The 23102-nt window shown below is 43.9% G+C and overlaps 1 protein-coding gene across 1 annotated transcript in view; it reads right to left on the bottom strand.

Annotated features, from left to right (window-relative positions):
• Nucleotides 1–23102, bottom strand: part of ZSWIM5 (zinc finger, SWIM-type containing 5) — a 123507-nt gene that overhangs the window by 33842 nt on the left and 66563 nt on the right. Inside the window, exon 4 of the mRNA XM_015408268.1 lies at nt 12908–13264. Coding sequence (XP_015263754.1) covers nt 12908–13264 — 357 coding nt within the window. The remainder of the gene's footprint in view (nt 1–12907; nt 13265–23102) is intronic.

Below are 23102 nucleotides of genomic sequence, written 5' to 3'. Positions count from 1 at the left end.
GAGGCGGGGGGGAGAGGAAGAGAGAGCCGGGGAGGGGAGAGAGAGCAGTGAGGACTGAGCGGCAAGCCGTTCGGGCCTCACTTCAGAGGGGGGAGGACGGCAAGGGAGGGAAATCGAGGGGGTGGAGAAGACGGGGGAGGAACCAGCGGGATAGGGGGGGGACTTACCTCCTGCTGCTTCCTCCTCTGCCTCATGTGTGGAGGTCCCTCCCCCCCCGCGAGTATCGCGGGTCCCGCCCCTTGTCTATATATCTAATTCCCAACATGGCCCCCTGCATGCTGATACTTATTTCTGCAGATTGGAGCACATGGAGAGAAAAGAGATTATCCTACACATTTGGGGCACTCCCCAGGTGTGCAGAAAAATCTAAAAACTTTTAAAAAAAGAATACGGGGGATACTTAAATCCCCCCAAAACTACAACAGCTTTTTCTGCTCAGGAGCAGAGAACGGACTTACCATGAGGCGCTTTCTCCCCCCCCCTCCCTTTCTCTCCTTGGAAAGTGACTGCCCTTAGCAACAGCTTTCCTAGCAACGAGGCCTTCACAGGCTTTCCCGCTTTTGGGAAGCCGAGTGCAAAGAGGGGCGGGAAGCGGCGGGTGGCTTTACGGCTGAGCCTGCACTGGCTCAGCCTCCCAGGCACTGCCGCCACCGCCGGGCTCAAAGTTAGGGGGAAAGGAAGGGAGAAAGAAGGGGATGATTGGCTTGGGGGGGGGGGAGAAATGAAAAGATGGGAGTATTTGCTTGGGGCGGGAGAAAGAAGGGAGATGGCTTGCGGAGGGGGAGAGAGAAAGAAAGAAAGAGGGATCGACTTGGTGGAGGGTTGTAAAGAAAAAGGAGGGATTGGCTTGGGGAGAGAAAGAAAGGGGAGGGGGAGGGGGAGAGGGAAGGAAGCAAAGGTGGTGGGGGAATGCCTCCTCCTCGCAAGTTTCTTATGGGTCCACCCTTGTCTATATATCTAATAGCCAAGCTGCCCCCCCGTGCGGATACTTATTTCTGCCAGAGGGCTCGCTCTCCCCCAACAGCTTTTCCTACATAGTCATGGGTCTTCCTAAATCTGAAGAAAAAAGAATTGCCTTCTATTAAGGGCCAAATTATGTGATCAGAATAAATTATGTTAATCAGACAATTTTACTAAGTCTATTTAAAAACATAATTCAATATTCAGGATTAGAAAGGATTTGGCTAGAACTGAGAAGGTGAATAGAAAGGGGCCTTTATAGGCTGTTGGCTATGTAATAAGTGCTTGGAGATGACAATGATTATAGGAATATTTCTTCATATTTAGTCCATATGGAAAGGTATGTATTTACTTTCAATCTGCAATTCTTCACAAACAGCCATTGCAGACATCTAGGGTTGCCAGATCCCCCAGTCGAGGCAGGGGACCCTCACTGCCAGGCCCCACTGCCCTGCCTCCAATCAACTGGCCAGCAGGGAGGGGCTTACCCAAAAAAAAAGGAGAGCCATCCAATATGCAGCAATGTATCTACGTCACTGCCCATGTGACCTGGAAGTGACATCAACATATCCAGGTCATCGGGGTGATGCTCTGATATTTGGGTAAAATTCTATGGTAGAAGCCAAATTTACCATAGAGTTTTTGCTTAAATACCAGAGTGTTGCTCCAACATCCCAAAAGTGATGACATCACTTCCAGGTGCTCTACCAGGTTTGGAAAGATTCCTCAGCACCAAAGGCACTCCTTCCCAAGCCCCATCCCACTGTCCAGCTGTACAGGTATTAGCCACCCAAGCCAGTCCAGGGATGAGAGGCAATCCTGTACTTTTTCAGTACATTAAACAACAAACCCAGAGGTAGGCTATACCCTCTCAGGTTTTCAGAACAATATGCCACCAGAACCTCTTTTCACTAGTCCCTGCCTTTCCTAAGGGAGAGATTCCAAACCCTTAGTTAGCATCTGGGATTTAACACAATAGCAACTCACTCAGAGATGCACACTCTTACCAAGGTAGCGTATGTGGTCAGGGTTGGTCACCAGATTTAGACTTGGAACTCAGGTACAACATCAGGGACCATTTAGAAACAAGAATAATGCTTTATTCAGTACAGAGCTTAGCATAGACTACCAGAGTTTACCAAAATAACAAGCCTAAGGCAATTTGCCTTAACTACACAGTAAGATACATATTTACCAAGTTCAGGAACATCCAAACAGTTCAAGATTGTCCATTGTGATAATCCAGTTAGCACTAAGGGATTCTGAGTAGGAATCCCATCTTGTGCAAGCATGCATCCAGTTCACAAAGTCACCCTTTGTCCCTCAAGGGCTGCATTTCAGGTGCAATAAAACAAGCAGAGAGAGCAGAGAGCAAGAGCTAAGAGAGAGCTCATTCCCATAGGAATCAAACAATTATAGCCCAATTCCTGTCACAAATTAGCTGTGGCTATTAGCCAATTGCGAGTGGGCATGGGTGTGCCCAATTGTTGGTTGTCATAGCTGCAACATAGGATCGGCTAGAAGTTTGGAGACCACGCCTGCAGTCACATGACCCAGCTTCTAGCTTCTCCATCGCCTACATGACTTGTTGAATGTGAGGCAGTGGAAGCTGACTGGGTGATTTTGGACCAGTCACATACTTTCAGCCTATCCAACCTCACTGGGTTGTTGTGCAGATAAAAGGAGGCGAGAATAATGTAAGCTGCTTTGGTCCCCACTGTGGAGAAAGACTGTAATTTTCCTAGGTAGAGGCTGTGGGGGAGGAGTGTGGAGACGAACAGCTGAAGACAGAGGCAGATAAAGGTAGGTTGGCTGTTGGGTGGGAAGGAAATTGTGTTGCTAACTCCAGGCTGGGAAATTCCTGGACATTTGAGGGGTGGATCCTGGGGAGGATGGGATTTGAGGAGGGAAGGAACTACAGACCAGTATGAGGCCATAGAATCCACCCTCCAAACCAGCCATTTTCTCCACGAGAACTACCATTGCCAGCTGGAGATCACCCAGAATTATAACTGTTGTCCAGGTGACAGAAATCAGTTTCCCTGGATAAAATGGCTGCTTCGGAGGGTTGAGTCTGTGGCATTATATCCTGTTGAGGCTGCTTGCCACCCCAATACTCACTGTCCCAAGGCTCCACCCCCAAATCTCCAGGAATTTCCCAACCTGCAGCTGGCAGCCCTAAGGTGAATTGATCACTGTAGCTGGGAAATCCGTTGTGATTCCCAGAGTGAGAGAGGGGAGGAAGCAAAGGTGTGAGGAATGGGATAACCATCCCACAAGTTTCTTGCGGGGCTCCACTTGTATATATACTAATAGCCAAGAGGCCCCCTCTGTGCGGATATCTAAATCCGCACATCGGGGGCACACAGGGGGCAGAGAGATTTTCCTGCATACTTGGAGCAGTCCCCAGGTGTGCAGAGAAATCTGAGAAGTTTAAAACACTATATGGCAGAAAAAGCTGAAAAGTTTGAAAACTATAAGGGGGATACTTAAATCCCCCCAAAAGTAAAAGAGCGTTCCCTGCACATGTGCAGAGAACGCTCTGGGAACTGTCTCGCCACTGTTGGGGGGGGGAGGCTTGGTGGGTCGGTGGCTGGGAGCCGCTCAGGCCTCGCCACCTGGGGGAGGGCGAGAAGGCTCGGCAGGCACAGTGATGACATCTTCCCCAAAGACGCTGGCCACCTCACCTCCTCTATCCCAGTTTCCCACTCGAGCCACGCAAAAAAACTGTTGATGCTGAAAGTGGCGCTCCGGCATTTTTAAAATCCTTCTGTTGCTCAGTGAGCCAGCCGGGAAGCAGGCTAGCAGTGGCAGCGGCAGGAGCAGCAGCCACGTCTCGCTCTCTCCCCTGGCAGGATGCGAGTTTCTCCGAGCCAGCAAAGAGTCGCCCTTGAACCTCTCCCTCCGGCAGCCCTCTGCTGCCGACTTCTTCTCACAGCACTGCTGGTGCCGGGGGTGGTGGGAAAAGGCTCGGCAGGTCCAGCGGCTAGGAGCCGCTCAGACCTTGGTGCCGGGGGGAGGGGCTGGAAAAGGCTTACCTGCAGCCGCTTCCTCCTCCTGAATGGGGAGCTGCTGCTGGAGGCCAGGAGCCTTTGGGAATACTCCCCCCCCCCCCCCTTTGGGAATTCCCCCCCCCCCCCCGGTGAGTATCGCTGGTCCTGCTTCTTGTGTTTATCTAATTCCCACTTGAAGCTGTCCATGCTTGTATGAATTGTATTAAGAGGTTTCAGGATTAAAAACAAGTAAAGCAAGCTGCACAGGAGTTGTAATGGCACAGCCATAAGAAATGTTCAAACATTCTTGGATGTCTCTGTACCCCATGCTAGCAAAACAGCAGGGTCTGGGATAAGTATGGCTATAGCTAAGGGAGGCTCACTGGACTGGCATCAGCAAGATAGCCAACAACACCTTGCCCAAAAGCACTCTGTATCAATGTTCACTGATGAAAGTGCGGTGTCTCAGCCCCAAGTAACAGAAGGGAAAATAAGAGATTTATGAAGTAGACACAGATTAGTTTTACACCCTGTGAAAGAGGAAGGGGAGGAGGAAGTATCAAAAGTATCTTCAAAGGCACAAAACATTTATTTGGACAGGAACAGAATTCAAGCTATTTCTCCCAGAATGGTGCTGAGCAACAGACTGTTTCCTGATGGTCCATGGCAGAAGCTTCCACAGCCTTCTGGTACTGGATGGGAAATTCTACTTCCCCCATTCATCCAGCAGCAGGAAAGCACAGAAGGACGACAGGCACAGCCAGTTACTGCTGGAAGGTTGAGATTCCATGTGTGCATGTGGCTAGTTTGTGGTGTGAGCATGCATACCTGCCTACTTCTAAGAGCATTCCAGGAGGAATCATTGGGAGCACCAGTCCCTGGAATTGTATTTAACTGGGTGACTGGTCCCCTGCGGCCTAGAGAATTGTCTTGCCTTTATAACTGTTTAATATGCCTCACATCTCTTTATGTAAATACAGCACCAGGAGTCTGTTAAACTGTACCTCTGCATGTAACTGTTCTCCTGTGGAATGTTTGCCACTTTACTGGTTGGGTCCCAGGCTCTTAACTGCTTGACCAAAGAGTTTTAGTAGGGAAAAACAATCATGCCTGAAAGAACAGGCTCCTTTTCTTCCCCTAAAGGTTTCTGTCTGCCTCTTTTTGTTTCTTCAAAATACTCCTGATTAGTTCTTCCCACAGGCTTGTATTACACCATGCTGCAAGGGGCACAATTGGTTTGCAAGAGCAGCTGGTAGTCCAGTTGATGTGTCTTGCACAATTAACTGCTTGAAAGCCAAGGCTCTTAGTGCCACACGGCCAGAAGAAAATATTTGCTGCATCAGAGAGTGCTGGGTTTAAAAATAAAGGCTGCAGAACTGACAAGGTTTTCTTTACTTTGAAGCCAACAGAAAAATACACTTTGCACGTAGAGGACAAAGTAATATTTATGAAGCACTCAATTGTAGAGCACGCCTGAAAAATTAAAAAGCATTCTGTATTGGTGTGGTGCAGTCAATTTGCACAAACCAAGAAAAAATAGATTCTATTTTCAAACCTTTGAAGTGCTTCAAAGGCAGCTTTGTGAGGAGCTGAACAATGCTGTACTTCGTAGAAATTATCAGCCTCTCTGCATCTGGATGCTTGACATCAGATAACAAAAAAAAACCCAACCCAAAAAACCACCCACCCTCAGTTCTCTATATCAGACTGTCTCTGTGCGGTGGAAATTCCTGGGTGAAAAATGGTGACAATGAAAAACCATGGTGCCTGGAGCATGCTCTGTTGAACTTTAACCCACTTGTCTCTTGCTTATTACTACACTTCAGTGAGTAAAAGGGTCATTGCTAGAACGGGTAGGGGACATGGGCAGTAAAAGGAAAGCAATGGCTGCAGCATTTTCTTACTGGAATGCCAACTGTCAAGAAAGGCCTCGATCTTCTTTGTGGTCTCTGTGCATCACACCTCTAGGATATAGTGCGCCTGTGCAGACCTCGATCGGTTCCTCTTGAAAGCCAAAGGGATTTTCGCGTCCACTTTCCAGTCATGCGCCAGCCCCACTGCGCATTACCAAGGGAGGGGCATGACAATCCCACCAGTTCTCGTCTGACCGCCACGCTGGTAGGATCTTCTCCGCTTCGGTCGGTAAAAAATTTGGGCTTTTAGGCCTATTCCTCATTTTTCTTCCAAGTTTCTTCATTTTCTTCTTGTTTATTTTTGTTAAGTGACTTTGTTTCTACGGATATATTTCCTTTTGGACTCTGTCGTGTGTTCCCCCCCCCCGGCCTATGGCCAAGAGGTGGGGTTTCTTTAAATGGTGCCTTAAGTGCGGCAGCAAGATCGCCCCCCTAGACGGACACTCGCTTTGTCTTTTGTGCCTCTGGGAATCGCATCGAGTGAACTCTTGTGCTCATTGTGCAAAGTTTTTGAAGCAGACAAGGAAGAACAGAGCTGCTAGACTTCGCGTTGCGCTTTTGGAATTAGCTCTTTCACCACTGTCGTCACAGGACACTTCAGGGCATGCGTCAATGTCAACTGCTGCCTCAGCATCGACAGCTGTGCTGTCCCTGATATCGACTCACATAGATCTCAACCACCTGATGCTGATACATTCGGCCCAGACATCTGTCCTTAGTCCATAAGGTAAAGGTAAAGGTTCCCTTGCTCGAAAGCCAGTCGAATCCGACTCTAGGGTTGCAGTGCTCATCTCTGTTTCAAAGCCAAAGAGCCAGTGCTGTCCAAAGACGTTTCCATGGTCATGTGGCCGGCATGACTAAACACCAAGGTGCACGGAACGCTGTTACCTTCCCACCGAAGTGGTACCTATTTATCTACTTGCAATTTCTTGCTTTCGAACTGGTAGGTTGGCAGGAGCTGGAACTAGAGACGGGAGCTCAATCCATCATGCGGCAGCTTGGGTCTCAAACTGCTGAACTACCGACCTTCCACAGCCCGCAGTTCAGCGTTTTAACCACTTGAGCCACTCCCTCAAAAAAATGCAGAGAAGGCAAGGACGATCGGCCAATCAAGCATAAAAAGCATAAGAAAACTCCCCCTACGCAATTTCCGCTAACCCCGTGGAGGGTCTCAGAACCGAATCCTACGGGGGCTGCTTCCCTTGACTTTTTGAGCTGAGAGCAGCCACAAGGTGTACCTCAGTTGCCTTCGCTGTGTCCTATCCAGCTCACTGACTCTGATCACGATATGGACTTGACACAGATCTCCCGGTCTTCCAGTGTTGAAAGTCTGCACTCAGACTGTGGAGTCAATGCATTTGTCCATCCTTCACAGCTCCGTCCTGATGATCGAGACTGACCATCAGCACCGATCCACCCGCCGCCACCGCTCACCTGGGACCAACGGCAGTGGCAATACATGTATGGGGCCTATCCATTTACAGGCAGTAGGCCGTGGTTCCCACCCCAACCAATGGAGTGGGACCATCAGTCCACCTCTTCACGTATCACCCGGTATCGAGATTCTCCATCGACACTGGAGTTCATGAGGCCCCAACTGTCGAGGCCGACGGGCAAACCTTCCAAGCCATCGCACCCGACAGTTCCAAAGTTTAAAGAGCCATCGAACCTGATTCCATCGATACCAATGCTACCTATGTCTTTTTCCGAGCCGTCTGAGCACTCCGCCTCTTCAGACGCTTCCTCCCAATCAGAGGACGAAAACCCCGATCCTCCGGTGGAACCCTCACCACCTCAACAATTGGGCGATGCTCTTCCAATCTCCCCTTCAGAAGACTTAAAATCCTACAGAGATTTCATCAAGCGGATGGCTAACATGCTCACTCTGTCTACAGTACAGCCCCCGTCTACTGTGACAGACACTGTGTTCGATATCGTCCAGATGGACACTTCTACACCGATTGCCTTACCGATGACTTCGATCGGTGTAGAAGTTTCATGGTCTCACCTGGCATCTACACCTGTCTCGAGCTGAAGGGTAGATCATATGTATAAAGTGCAGGAGCAGGGTACTGAATTTCTGTTTACCCACCCTAAACCTAATTCTGTTGTAGTCACTTCTTCCTCCAAGGGCAGACACAGTCATTCCACCCCCTCTGAGAAAGAAGGAAAGAAACTTGATTCATTTGGAAGAAAATTTTATTCTGTGGGAGCTCTTGGCATCAAGACCTCAAACTATACAGTATGTATGGGGAGATCTGACTTTGTTCTTTGGGAGCAAATGTCTGAATTTATTGCAACCCCCCCTGAGGACACTAACCATCAGGCTTGCAGGATTCAGGAGGGAATGCTTTTGGCTAAGCACTAGCTCAATGCAGCTAAGCACACATGAGATGCGGCTGCCAAAATGCTGACTTCAGCAGTTATGCTCCAACGTCACGCCTGGTTGCGTTCTACTGCCCTACTGCAGGACACCAGGACTCTCACTGAGGATCTTCCATTCGAAGGTGAGGGCCTTTTCAGTGCCACGACTGATACGGTCCTGTAAGACCAAGACAAAAGTATAAAGATGTCGCGGAATTTAGGAATCACGTCGGCTCCTAAACTATCCAAAGCGAAATCCTGGAACAAGCCATGGTCTCGCAGATCCTCTCTTAAGTCGTCCCCGGAAACACAGTGGCAATGCTCACCCACTGTGTCTTTCCGCCCTTATGGGCACAAACCAAAATTCTCATCCATCTCTCAGCCTAAGGCTAAGACTCCGAAAGCTTCCAAGCAGAGCCTTTGACTCCTGTCGTCCCTATAATCTGGGGCCTAGGGTTATATATTTCTTTGAACAATCCTCCAGATGCTGCTGTCTCTTTCCTTGACCAGTCTCATATGGTTGAGGGAGAACAAGATGAAATTTAATTGCAACAAGATGTTATGTTTGCAGCTGTCCTGAGTGTTATGATCCATGCATGGGGTTTCCCTATGAGAACTGGCCTTAGCAGAAGTCAGACTGGCTAGGATCCATGGGAAGTTTTTTATTTTAATTGTCCCCAAATTTTGGAATGCCCCTTCCTCTAGAGCTCAACGTGGCAATATGCATCACCTTCTGGTCTGGATTAACAGATTATTATTTTTTGCTCCAGAAGGCCTTTACTTCAGATTAAGAAGGATGGGTGCTGTTGTCTCTTTTAATAGCTTTTATGGTGCTGCATTATTGTAACCAAGTGTGGTTTTATTGAACTTTACGTGTAAAGGTGAGTGGAAGTTTACATTTTTACAACACTTTGAGCACTGTTTAGTGGAAGGCAATCAATAGACTTAAATAAATAAAATCATAATGCACATCTGTATACCTTTATAGTAGCATTGTTACCCTCAAATCTAGCCTCAAATCAGCTTTACAGACAGTCTCCAAGGACTTGTTAACACGATTAATATCAGATACTATAACCCATTAAAGCTTCAGCCTTAGTCTTGTTTATAGAACTCACAAGACTGAAGTAAGGAAGAAATGCCTAGAATAATGAGGGGTGGCCTTGTACCATTCTTCCAAGCAAACTCCCCCATAAACACCACTATTGCTAATACCTGTAGAATCTAAGAGTAAGAAAGAGAGTGGGATTTACTTACTTCATTAATGCCCCACTTTTCTCCCCTCTAGGGGACCCATGGTGGTTACAACACTTTATTTTATTTACTTAATATATAGCCTATGTTTCTCACTGAGACTCAAGGTGGATTACTAAATAAGACAATTCAAACAGGACGTGTACAACATCCAGTAAACAATGTAGCAGGACTAGGATTACATAACTGGGAACAATGCAGATAAACAAGCAAAAAAGAGAACCCTGTTTAAGGCATCCCATAATGGGTTACAACTTGGCTGTGTGTTACAAAGGTAATGTAAAAGGCAAGTGGGTTACAAAGGTAATACTGTAAAAGCAAGGTGATAACATAAAATAAACACTGCAATAGAATACAACCCTATGCCATATAAAAGGGGATCCTCCTGAGATAGTATTACAACTTTTAATCCCTTTATAAAAACGCCCTCCTGAACATTTCTGTTTTGCACATTCTGTTAAATGATAAAACTGTTAAAACGATAAAACTCCTGAACTGCCCGGGTAGGCCCTTCCAGGAGGTGAGAGCCACCACAAAGAATATGCAACCTGAACACTCAACTGCTGCTGGCCCAAAGGTCACCCAGCGAGCTTCCATGGCAGAGTGGGGATTTGAACCTGGGTCTCCCAGATCCTCGTCTGACCCTCTAACCACTACATCACTCTGGCTTTCACGAGGATGCAAAGAAAATTTAATTTTCTTTTTCAACCCGCTTGGATCTTTAAAGGGGAATGAGGAAGCAGAGGATACAGGCTTAACTTTCCTTTCTGTCACATAGGAAGAAGATGCTCTAAATGGCTTGTACAACATTTCCACCCAGAGCTAAAAGACAAACTTGGCCTCTGTCAGGTGTGTGTTTACACTACTAAATGCTTGATTATTTGGGCAGATACAGACCTTAGTAATATTTGATCTGAGGACTATAGTAAGAGAAAAGCTATCTCTGGGAGAACAACTTTGCTAAGGAATTTAGTGCAGTCGAATCGGCAAATCATGTTTAAGAAAGTCCAGTTCTGTCAATTGGCAAGCAATTTGAGATGGATATTTAAAATATTGATTAACTTCACCAACAATGGTCACAGAGCTCTTAAATCAACACCAAAAGTGCTTCAGCTGGGGAACTCATAATTCATCTGATTTCTTTGCAAGTTCATGTTTTAAATTTACTGTGCTCTTCACCTAGGAGCCAAGTGACACTTTACTTTGGGAGACCTGTGACTGATCTCCCAATACTACTTTATTTTTTAAAAATTAAATGCTGGGGGGGAGGGACTGTTAGTTTGACCAGGAAAACAACATAGAGAGAATATGGAAGTGTTTAACTCCCCCCTGTTACATTTTCCTAGTTTAAATCTCTCTCACCCCTATACATGGAAGAAGCGTAATACACACACAATGGAAGTACCTCTATTCCCCCTCTGCAGAGCAAACAGCAGCTTGAGAGTGGCAATTAAATTCTGAACATGAAAGGGAGTGAACAGTCTCCATCACATTCCTATACAAAGCACTTCTCTGATCAAGGTACCAATCTTATGCAATGGCACTTAGTAAACAAAACAACAACAACAACAACTAAATGGGTCTCCCAGCATAACAAATAGTTTGGCTCTGAGCCTCCACCCCTCCTTTTAATGGAATTTTTTTCAATGGATGAAAATGATAAGGAGTAATTAATAACCACAGCCAAACAGTGGAAACTGAAGAGAGAAAGGAAGGAAGGAGCCTTACAGCAATAACAGTGATACAAAGCAGTAAAATTGATGTTGCCATTAGAGTTCCATTGATAATCAAACTGTAGAATGAAATACTGCAGATAAAATATCTAATTTCCAGTACTGGAGCAACCCTAACAAACAAGGCCACGTCTCCAGCTCACCACCTGCCCTCTGAAAACTAAAGTGATGAAGCACAATTGCTGCATACAACCATACCAAATTCATTCACTGCCAACATATGTACAGGACAGGCAGGAACCAAGAGGCAGATCCCATAAATGTAACTTTGTCTGAGAATCTGACCTAACTCAGGAAAGCACAACTATAGCACAAAAACACTCAAAATAACAACTGCACAGGTTACAGTTCAGGGAAAACTGAAAGATGTATAAACTGTCATGCCAACCGATTTCCTCAGTACTTAACAGTGAGATTCCTCATTAACCCTAAGGATAATTTTGCTTGATATTATGCCTTCTTCACATGTTCACATTTTGCAGTGTGCTCTCATGATGCATCTCCAGCGACTCTATGAATTCATATTTAAATTGCTGATAAAGTTTGTAAGACACATGGGGCTTGGTAAGCAGCAACCCAGATCTTTAATACATTTAACAACCCAGATCCTTAATACATTTAACATACAAGTCAACTAAGAGGAATGGGCGATACATCTCAAGTCCTCTCAGTCATGCCTGAATAATGGCATGCAAGAAGAAAGTCATTGATTTAGGATTTGTTTCCTCCTAATCAATCAAAGTATTACCTATCTTTAATCCTCCCCTGGGAAGCATGTCTTGTGTGACTTTTAGGATTAAGGTTGTATGCTTTGTATTTGACACCAAAAGGGGGGGAAAAGGAAACAATAGCCAGTTTCATCGGAGATGCTATGAATATCTGCTGCTTTGTCATCTCAAAATAATCAGCTGGGCCCTATACTTAGGGATTTGAAAAAGAATCACTCCACTTAAAAATATCTACTAATAGAAACTTTTTAAAATATCACAGTCAGCCAGCCTCTCAGCATCTGACAGATCACCAGATTGTAACATTCTCAGGCATAGGACATTAAACCCTCAGTGGCTGTGGATAAAAGGTAGGATCTGAACAGGTACAAACATCATCTGGAACCTGGACTGGCAGTCCAGCTCACGGGATCACATTGTAAAGCTGGAATTATCTGAAGAGCCATCTATTGCTGTAACTGAAGCAGGATGCCTGAAAACAAGATGGACGACCACTTTAGACATGGGGCTGATTTTCCTCCTTTCCCCATGCCCCTGAGCAGATGGATACTTCTGACACATTTTTCTTTCACTCTGCTTTCAGTATTAAGGCTGCTCCCATGTACATTTATTTAAAATATTTATTAAAATATATTGTGCCTCATCTTTGCAAACTCAAGGTGGTTAAAAACAATGAACACTGCAATGACAAAAAATATCAATATTCAGACCAGTTAAAGACCAGTACCACAGTTAAAAAGCTTAAAAGTGATTTACCCTACTGCAAATGCCCTCTGGAATATGATGCAACCATGTCAAAATATCGGAAGTGCAGAGATCTCCAGGATTGCTGAAAGCATTTTCTACCAAAACACAAACAAACACAGTATGCCAAGCTACCACTGAGTAAAAGGTACTCAGTGGGGGTGTCAATGTCATTTTGGAGATTTATCTGAGGTGGTTTTTTAATCAGGAAAACTTACCATGGAGTTGGTTGATTTCAGAGTTGGAGGACAAGATTTCATCAGCCAGTTTCTGGGCTGTTGGGAGTACTTCCGTATGGTGGGCTGTGATCAAATACTGAACAAACTTTTGGAGCTGGTCCCTGTTCATTTGGAAAAGGGTCTCTGAGATAGGAAGACGGAGTTTGACCTGATCAGGCTTGCGAATCCTGTACAGTGAGAGTGCCACAACATGAGCACAGTAAAAAATGTCCTTGTTCCCACAACCACATGTCACAGAAGTGATTTTGCACCGGTCAAAACTAATGGCCACTTTGTACGTCATTTCTGGTTCTGTTGCAGTAGCAGGCTCGGTTACAGTACCACTCAAGTGGAATCCTGGGGAGAGAAAAAGAACAAGGAGAAGGATATTTAGGTTTGCAAAAGAGCTTTCTTATGATAAGAGTTCTAACACTGACAAGAATGTGTGCCTTTGAATTGTGCAACAAAGACAGACCACAGCCAGAGCCTCTACTGCCATCTCTCTAGAGCCAACATTTGCTTAAGGCTCCGGAAAATTTCCTGTTCAGCATGAAAAAAACTTCCAGATAAACAGCCAAGTTCTGTGTTTTTGACTGGCTTAGAATGATCCAAAACTGAATGAAGTACTCAGCCATATGTAAATGATTCCATTTGCTTTGTATTTAAAGTAGACCTAGCGCCAGTTGGGCTGGCATTAAGACTCACTCCAGATTGTTTTAAATTCTTGAGGCACAACTGAACCATGGGTAAATTTATTGAACTTTAAGGAGAAGGGTTGAGGTTGTTTGGATATTAGTCTTTTGAAATGGCTTAAGAACAGAGGTAAATCCTGACAACGCTCTTTCACACCCCTATTATCTCATTCACTTCATCTTATTGATACCACACAAATGAGCAGGAGTTGGCAGAAGCCTGCAGCTGACTTCTCCATTCGACAGCAAAGCAGATTTAAGATCATGCTGTATCTTGTTCATTTTCTGTGCCAGAAAATATCATTTTGTGTATCTTGGCAAACACAAGTTTTCCAGATCAACAGCAGATACTCAAGGAAGATACAATACATGATACCAAATCTGATCTAAAACAGTATGAATTGCCTTTAAGTAAAATCCATATATCATTTTCTATTTCTCTGTGAACAACAATCAATATTTCATGAGTGTAAAGAAGAAAGAACTTACTAACAATTGTGGTACAGATCTAGAAGAATCAGAATTTCCATTCTCTGGCAATGTGCAGTGTTGCAACAGTCAGAGAACCTATGTTCAGTCCTACATACATGTATGCTGAGATTAAATGAACCACTCAACTCAAGGAAACCTGTAAGCATATATTTAGGAAACTGGAAAGAGCACTCTTCTTCCTGCATGGTACCAAGAAGCAGAAACAACCCTTACCAATTCTATAGAACTGAAACGAAAGAAATAAAATATAGCCAACTCTTTGCTTTGTTAATTAGGGTTGCTAGCTCTGGGTTGGAAAATACCTGGAGATTAGGGGGGTGGATCCTGAGGAGAGTGGGGTTTTGGGAGGTGAGGGGACTTTAATGGGGTATAACGCCAAAGAGTCTGCCTTCCAAAGTGGCCATTTTTCCCTAGTGGGAGATCTCCTGCCACCAGGAGGTTGGCAACCCTATTTGTTAAAGGCACAATAAAGGCAATTCAGGTGGGAAATATCAATAAATACAGCAAACACAAAACCACAACCTGGCTGCATTAAAAGGTCTAACATTTCAAGTGCCCCTTCAAGGCCCTAATCATGCAAACAAAAATGTGAGAAACGTCTGATTGCCTTCATTTATTGTAGCTGGAAAAACTTGGGTTTTCAGCACAATTTCATTTAAGAAAGAGGAATCAACATTCATGGAGCAGGGGAAATGAAGGGAAGTAACTGGCATTGTGTGGCATAAGAAAAGGTGATGATGACTCTTTGACTAGAAACATTTCACTAACATCTTCAGGCTTTTGAGCATTTAGAAAACTACAGCTGTTCTCTACACCTCTAACAGCTAAAAAAATGATTTTAAAAAGTAAAAGGTGTGACAGTCAGGATTTTGCACATACCATCACAGTTTGTTCTATACAACAGATGTAGTTTACTGGTTAAGACTTCTAGCCTTGGTGCAAATCTCAGCTCAGTTGCAACCTTTCTAGATACCTCAGGGACATAACTATAGATTAAGGTGACACAACCCACATTTCACAGTTTAAATTATACTGATTTCATATAAAGTGGGGAGAGGAAGATTTAAATCACAGTATGGATAGTCAGAGGTAATAAATCCTCCCCCACACCAATGTTTTTTCCCTCATCACCTTCTGCCCAGCTGGTTTTTACCTAGTGGGAGTTACTTCCCATTAAAGCCCACTAGTGTGTGTGTGTGGGGGGGGGGACAGCTAGAGAGAAGTGGTTTTGGATGAGTAAGGGAGAGAAAGGCAGGGTTTGACATCTACCTCCTGTCCAACCATGACGAACTTTAAATGTGTTCTTCAACATTCTCACAGGAGCCCTGACCTGGATAGTCCAAGCAAACCTGATCTCATTAGATCTCAGAACCTAAGCAGGGCCGACTTCCAAGGAATACCAGGGCCAGGATGCAGAGGCTAGCAATAATAAGCCACCTCGCTGAAATGTCCAAGCCCCACTAGGGGTCACCAGAAGACTTCCAGACACACACACACATGCAAGCACAAATACTCACCAAAAAGCAAACACACACTCTGACAGGAAATCAAAATTACTTGCACTATAGCTCATGAGTCATGCTGCAGTAATTTCTAGTTTGTCCTCTAGACTATCCAGGGAGTTTGTGGCTCAGCTGAGATCTGAAGCAGAGCCTTCAAGCTCATGGTCTTAACTCTGATTCAAAACAGCTCTGTAGCACTGTCCTGAGATAAGTGGAGGCACTGAAGCAGACAAGGACATTTGAAGACAAAGTGTAAAGGTACAATGCAAGCTTAGTTTTCAGTGCCCTCAGCTAGCCTTCCTTCCCTGCAGAATCATTCCACCCCACTTATTGTGCTGTCTTGTTCCAGCTCTGAAAGTGTCATTCTAAGAAAGGTAGATTAGAAATAGTCAGGGCTTTTTTTGTAGAAAAAGCCCAGCAGGAACTCATTAACATATTAGGCCACACCCATGACAGTGCAGCTCATTAGCATATTAGACCACAGCCCCATGTGTTCCCTTGAAGGGAAGGCAGTTTAAATTTCCTTCCCATGGCTTGCCTGGGTGCCCCGTGGCTGCGGGGAGCCCGGTCAAGCCAGCCCTTGGACAGGCCAGGGAAGGCACGGGGAGGCATTTAAATGCCTCCCCAATCCTTTCAGGGCCTCCCCTGGCTCACCCGCCTTGGAGTCGCCGGGGGTGGGGGTCGCTCTCCAGGCCTTTCTTCTGTAGGCACACACGCAGAGGTTTTGGCTGTAGTGGGTGTGGCCAACTCTGAAGCCAGACGGAACTCCATTCCTGTGCGTTCCTGCCCAAAAATAGCCCAGGAAATAGTGAATAAATAAATAGACACATCCCATGCTCCTAGTACGAGGGGTTCAATTCAGCAGAAAAACTCACAGAAGGATCAGCAGAGTGAGCGCCCCTCAGTTTCCTTTCCCCTGGCAGTGAACTGCTTCTCTCAAAAATCCACTGTGAGGGTTGAGGGACTTTTGTGAACAAAAGAGGCTGCAGTAAGCAGGGATAAATCAGAAAAAAACCAGCCCCTCTTCTGCTAATGGCTTGTCTTGGTGCAGGGGGAAGGGAAGGATTTTGCCTGATCCCCTCCTCCTCACTGCAGCTCCCTGTGCTGTGCATTGCCTTCTGTTCATAAGGACCCCCCAAAACGTAGGATTTGTTGAGGGCAGCCTCCATGCTGCTAGGGGAAGGTGAGGAAAGATCCTCTCTGACTCCTCTACCAAGCTCTTCTGTAGGATCTAAACCAAACCTTCACAATTCCAAAAATATGGTATTTCATTCTATGAAAACTGGGAAAGTCTGATAAACCAATCATAAAACTACAACCAAAAGTACTATAAATTATGCACTTTATTCTGAAAGCCATGACTCAAAACTAACATTGTGTGCAGACTCACTTAAAATACACATATACAAATCAACCTCTATTGTGATCTGCATTTCATCCACGCTGCAACTGCCCAGGATTAATCTGCATATAAATATAAAAGTATTTGCTTTAAGTGCTGCATGACATTCACTAACTCCTCCCTCCTCTCAAAGTAGTTTTACTTGCTAATAAATGCAGCCACAAGAGCAATATTGAAGGTATTTTTTCTTTTATTTCTTCACTTGCTATATTGTCTGCACAAAAGTAGAGGGGTAAACCATTGTATAATTCTCACCTTATACATTTATGGGGGTGGGGGGAGGTTAAAACCAGAATTGATGACCAAGGACAAACCAGGCAGACAAAAATGACATGCTACCCATGATTAATTTTAGTTCTGAATTAGCAACATAGCAGGCAGGCAGACACTACGCAGGAGATGGTAATCAACTATAAAGAAGTGCATGTTTAAAAGAGAGAAAAGATTGAACAAATGAGGGATGAGATTGGGAGCCAAAGAAATGGGATGAAGTGTGCACTAAGGAGACAGAATTGGACTTCATCATCACCACACTCTTAGGCAATCAAGAGAGCCCTTAGGAAGGGCTCTTCATATCAGTGGCCTCTCAAATGAGCTAAGAATCCTTTAAATTCCCACACTCACACAGGAACATTCTGTATGCAACACCGGCTAGTTTGGCTGTACTAGAGAGGATGGGAACAATGGATTCACAGCCAACATATATCAAGGTGATCTGTGTCAGTGGAAAAGCCACAAAAGAAGTTAGTATTTCAGCACACCAGTTTCCACAAGAAGTGACAGACGTTTAGATGCACAAGTTCTTGTTGTACATCTCTGGCTAAAAATAAAAGCAGCAGGGTAAAAGATCAGAAAACTTGCTTGGAGCCACAATGTGACTAGGCAAAAGTCTTATAGGGAATCACTGACTCAAAATTCCTAGTATGTAACAACTGCAATGCCATTTGTCCTCACAGATATTCATTTATTTCCTAGAACACAGGAAACCTTTAAAGAGCATACTTCAAATTCTAATTCACACTATAGGAAACTGAAAGGGTTACAGATAGCAAGAGAAGAGAAAAGTGATCAAATAACATTAACTGCATAAATCCCTTATGTGTTTGCCAACCCTTACAAGGGCTTTCAAGTGACAAATTCTACCAGAGTTTTTCAATCAACAGCATCAAAACCATCTATATGCTGCTATTCTCTTTCAAGCAGTGCCAAAACCCATATCCAGATCTGATTAATTATTGAGAGGTTTCTTTCACTTTAAGAACAGGATTTTAAAAATGGCCTTGTAAACAGACCATAAAGGGCTGCTCTGCCTGGATTGATCTAAAGAGCAGGAATATGCCCAGTAAAAGGATTTATCATGCAAAACTTGCCTCATAAACAAATATTCTTTGCCCATGTGATTAATTTCAAACAACTCTAAGGCTGCGTACAGACAATTGTTTCTGTGGAATGACAGCAGCTACTTAATCCTTTACTATCAAGACTCTGTAAAGCTATTGTCTGTACAAAGCCACTCACTTGATATCTGGCTCAGTGGCAGAATGCACTGAGAAAGTGATTCAGTACCTGGAATCTCCAAACAGCAGGTTGATGAGAAAGACTTTTCATTATCTGAGACCCTGGTGAGTTGCTGCCAGTCAAATCTTAACTCCACATTACATTTTCATTGTGTCCCTCCCAGATCCACATGATCAGATGTGCATTATAAATTCTGTGCTGGGAACTTCATTCAGACTGGGAGCACCACACACTGTGAGAAATGCTTAAATCTCCCCTTCACACACATACACACACACCATTTCCCTAACCTGGAAAAAAAACCCATGGAGAAACTATTTGTTTTGCTGAAGAAATGATGTGCATTGATGTGCTGTGCATAACACTTCCCAAAGGGGCAAATAGTAGCTTCCAGCCCAGAGCTATTTCAGGTCAGGAAAACAGCAAGGGAGATGCTTAAGTATCCACTCCCAGTGGGCTGTAGTCCCAATCTGAATTGGGCCCACAATGCCTGGGAATTAAGTTCCCAACAAGGAATTTGCAGTACATATCTGATTATGTGGACCCAAGAGGACATTTTAAAAAATGTAATGTGCATTTAGGCACTTAGAGAAAAGAATACTGAGACAGGGAGAGCAATGGTCCGAATCAGCAGCAGGCAGCTTAATACGTTCATGTTCAATAATAAGACAGTATGAACAAAACTCTACCCACAAGCTACAGCTTTTCCTTAAACAGCACAATTTAGAATTCTCAGGTGTTTATATTTCTCTGGACTGGACTACAATCCTTGCCCAGCTAGTCCTTTTCACTCCATAGTTCCTTCCTACTTGCAGTATTTCAGACTAGGATCAGACAGTAACAGGTTAAAATCCCCACTCGGTAGAACTTACGATTGAACATAGAGCTCAGTTCACTAGGTGACTTTGAACCAGTCACTGTCTCTCATACATAAAGAACTCTATAGGCACAACTTAAGTGAACTACATCAATAGTACATCTGCAATAGTGCAACTACATCAATAGTACATCACTGTGACAACCTTTTTCATTCGCTCAAGAGTCCCTAACCACCCTCACTCCCACAATCACTTTATCACTTTTGGTCCTTTTCTGCATACCATACCAAAATTCTTATTTTGTATTTTCTTATATATGCTTACAGTAAGATGAAGGACAATCTATATATTTTCAGCCACCTCAGAAACTGCTTTAAAGTGTTTCATGAGCTAAGTACACTGTTCACACAGAGCTGCCCACAGAGCAGTTGAAGCCATTTTCTTCATGACAGCACAGCCATTTTAAAAATAAGGTTTCTGCTGGCATGCCACAAGGAAGACTGCCACAATTGTACAATGAAATGATCCACCATTCTGGATTATCCTGTGGACACAGCTACCAAGTGGGGCAATTTAAAGCTGCTTCACTATTTAATTAAACCAAAGGTAAAACAAACAACTGAGGAAAAACAGTCTCCCACAGGAAAAGTGTTTTTGCCATATATCAAAGGAATCACTGATCAGATGGGAAAACTTATGAAAAAACACAACCTACAAACAGTATTCAGACCCACCAGAAAAATACAACAGATGCTACGACTGGCAAAAGACAGAAGAGACTCCCTCACTTCTGCAGGAGTATAACACATACCCTGCAGTTGTGGACAGGATTACATCGAGACCACACAGCATAGCCTTCAGACAAGAATAAAAGAACATGAAAGACACTGCAGACTGGGCTTCAGCAGGAAAGAAAAGAGTTTAAAAATAAATAGGGCATGGTTTCCTGTCCTGAAAAACATAAAATGCTCTACATCTGACAATAGCACTACAGATAAGATTAGAATTTCAACAGCCAATCCATATGCAAAAGAACCTCCTCAGGAAAGTTCCTCCATTAGCATGTCACAGCCTGGGGAACTCCTACAAGATAATGACTCAGCCCTACCCCACCTTCCTGAGTAGATATAAATTACCTGCCTACCATTTTTTCCCCTTCTCACCTTGACACACAGAGTACCCCATCTTTCTGTGTTATACCTCTGAGGATGCCAGTCACAGCTGCTGGCAAAACATCAGGTCCTACAATGCCACAGCCATACAGTCCGGAAAAATCTACAACAACTAATGCTTCAATATGCTCGCTATACTGTATCTTATTACCTCTGAATGTCTCTTATTTTGGGAAATAATAATAGTAACTTCTGTAGTAATCTGTAGTAATCTGAATTTTGTGAATCTGTCATTTTTCACCTTGACTAACAGGAACATTTAGCTTATGTTGTATACAAGATAATCCATGCCAATGTGAACAGACTCTCAGTAGAACATTTAATATACTTTACAAGTATTGGGGGGCAAACCTTTTCTTGCACACAGACAGCCCCCCTGTCTCAAACAACTCCTCACCCACACTAATGTAACATCTAATTTGAACATGGACACTGGGACCAGAGCTTGCAATAAACCCAAATGCCAACTTTGCTGCCACGTACACCCAGACAACACAAACATTGGGCCTAACAACATCAACTACACCACCAGAGGCTCATTCACGTGCTCATCTTCTAACATTATATATGCTTTTAAATGTAAACAATGCCCTTTGGTTCTCTACATAGGACAAATCCTACGCCAGAGGATAAATGGACACAAATCTGATATCGGGAATCACAAGACTATGAAACCTGTAGGAGAATACTTCAACCTTCCAGGAGTAGCTGTTTTGTTACAAAGGAACTTCAGGAACAGAATGGAAAGGGAAATTGCTGAATTACAAGTTATTACAACACTTGAAACAAAAACCTCCCCAGGACTCAACAGGGACATTGGTTTTTTTATCTCATTACATATAGTAACTCATTCAGTCCTCACATATGTATTCTCAACAAGAAGGACTATAAATCCTCTGTATTTTAGTATTTTTCTTTTTCATAATAGTATATTAGAACACTGGATGTAATGCCAGGAATATTGGGATGTTTAGCTGACATGACCCTGCATCCACCTCAAAAAGTGCTGTTAAGTCATCTTCATGCCTGGGAGGATAGAATGGAGATTCTCGGTTTGCTTCCCACAATTAGAAAAGACACCGTTGGACATTTATCTGCTATTCAGACATATTTATTGCTTTATAGCTGTTGACCATATAACTTTAGGTTGTTATTTTGGACTTTGCATATCTTAAACATCATGTTAAATGTTAATTTCCCTGTCTATAAGTCTGAACCTTACACACCATTCCAGTGTATTTGCAAAAATGTATTTGCCTTGCACATGAAAGCTCATACCTTGAATAAAGCTTTGTTGGTATTAAAGGTGCCACTGGACTCCAATTCTGTATACTAGTTTACACTGTTTTTGTTCTCATTGAGAAGACAAGGAAGAAGCAGTAGTACCTTCTCTTTAAAGAGTACTCTTCAACAAATACTACTGGACATGATTTGATAAACACAATCTGGACAATCCTCCATTGTCTAGAAGGTCAGAAACATACTGAAGCCAGTTTGGTGTAGTGGTTAAGAGTGTGAACTCTAATCTGGGAGAACCAGGTTTGATTCCCCACTCCTCCACATGCAGCTGCTAGTGTGACCTTGGGTCAGTCACAAGTTCTTTCAGAGCTGGTCTTTCAGGAGCAGTTCTCGAAAGACCTCTCTCAGCCCCACCTAGCTCACAGGCTGTCTGTTGTGGGGAGGGGAAGGGAAAGGAGACTGTAAGCCACTCTGAGGCTGTGCTCACACACACTAAATAATCAATTTTCAATCCACTTTCAGTGCACTTCCCAACTGGATTTTACTGTGTGAACTGGCAAAATCCAGTTGGACAGTGGATTGAAAGTGGATTATTTAGTGTGTGTGACCACAGCCTGAGACTCCTGATGATAGTGAAGGGTGGGGTATAAATCCAATCTCTTCTCTTCTTTTCTTTTAGCAGAGTTGAACCAGAATACTACCGTACTTGTTGACTGGCATAGTCAATGTCAGAAAACTCAATAGGCAAGACGCAGCAGCCAACTGAGGAAGCTACACCATTTTTGTCATTTGCTCTCAAGCATTATAAAAACACTCTAGAGCTGCACTACATTTGCCAGAGGTTAACTATCTTCAATTTTGATGACAGTTAAAAACAGTCCATGGAAAAGAAGACAGCACTCCTATCCTACATTTTTGTATCAAAAAGGCCATAAATATGTCTGCTGTCTGCCAAGTTTATCTAGTGTTTAGGCTTTAAATCAAATGTCAGTTTAATTTCTAGTTGCCATGACAGCACATCTATTTAAGATGAACCAGAAACCATATGCAAAATATTTATCAAAAGCTTAGCCAGAGATTAAACAGTATTCTGGAAAAGAGCTAGCTTGAGTATTTACATTAACGCTTAGGATGTCTTTGGGCTGGCGGGCTGGCAAACTACACTTAAACCACAGACCCTTTAAAATCAAGAACAAGCAATAGCAAACCCCAACAGAAAAATGGAGAGTGGGTTTTCTGCAAACAGTTGCTGCCATGGTCAGACTTCTCACCAGGAAAGCTAGGCTGTCAGAGTTCAAGACACAGCCACTGTTGAGATGTATTCCTCCTACTGGAGGAAAGAAGAGAAGAGAAGAAGAGA

This window comes from Gekko japonicus, unplaced genomic scaffold, assembly GCF_001447785.1.
Source record: "Gekko japonicus isolate JY-2015 unplaced genomic scaffold, Gekko_japonicus_V1.1 scaffold258, whole genome shotgun sequence".
Classification (NCBI taxonomy): Eukaryota; Metazoa; Chordata; class Lepidosauria; order Squamata; family Gekkonidae; genus Gekko; species Gekko japonicus.
This window is presented reverse-complemented; position numbering and strand designations above follow the sequence as displayed.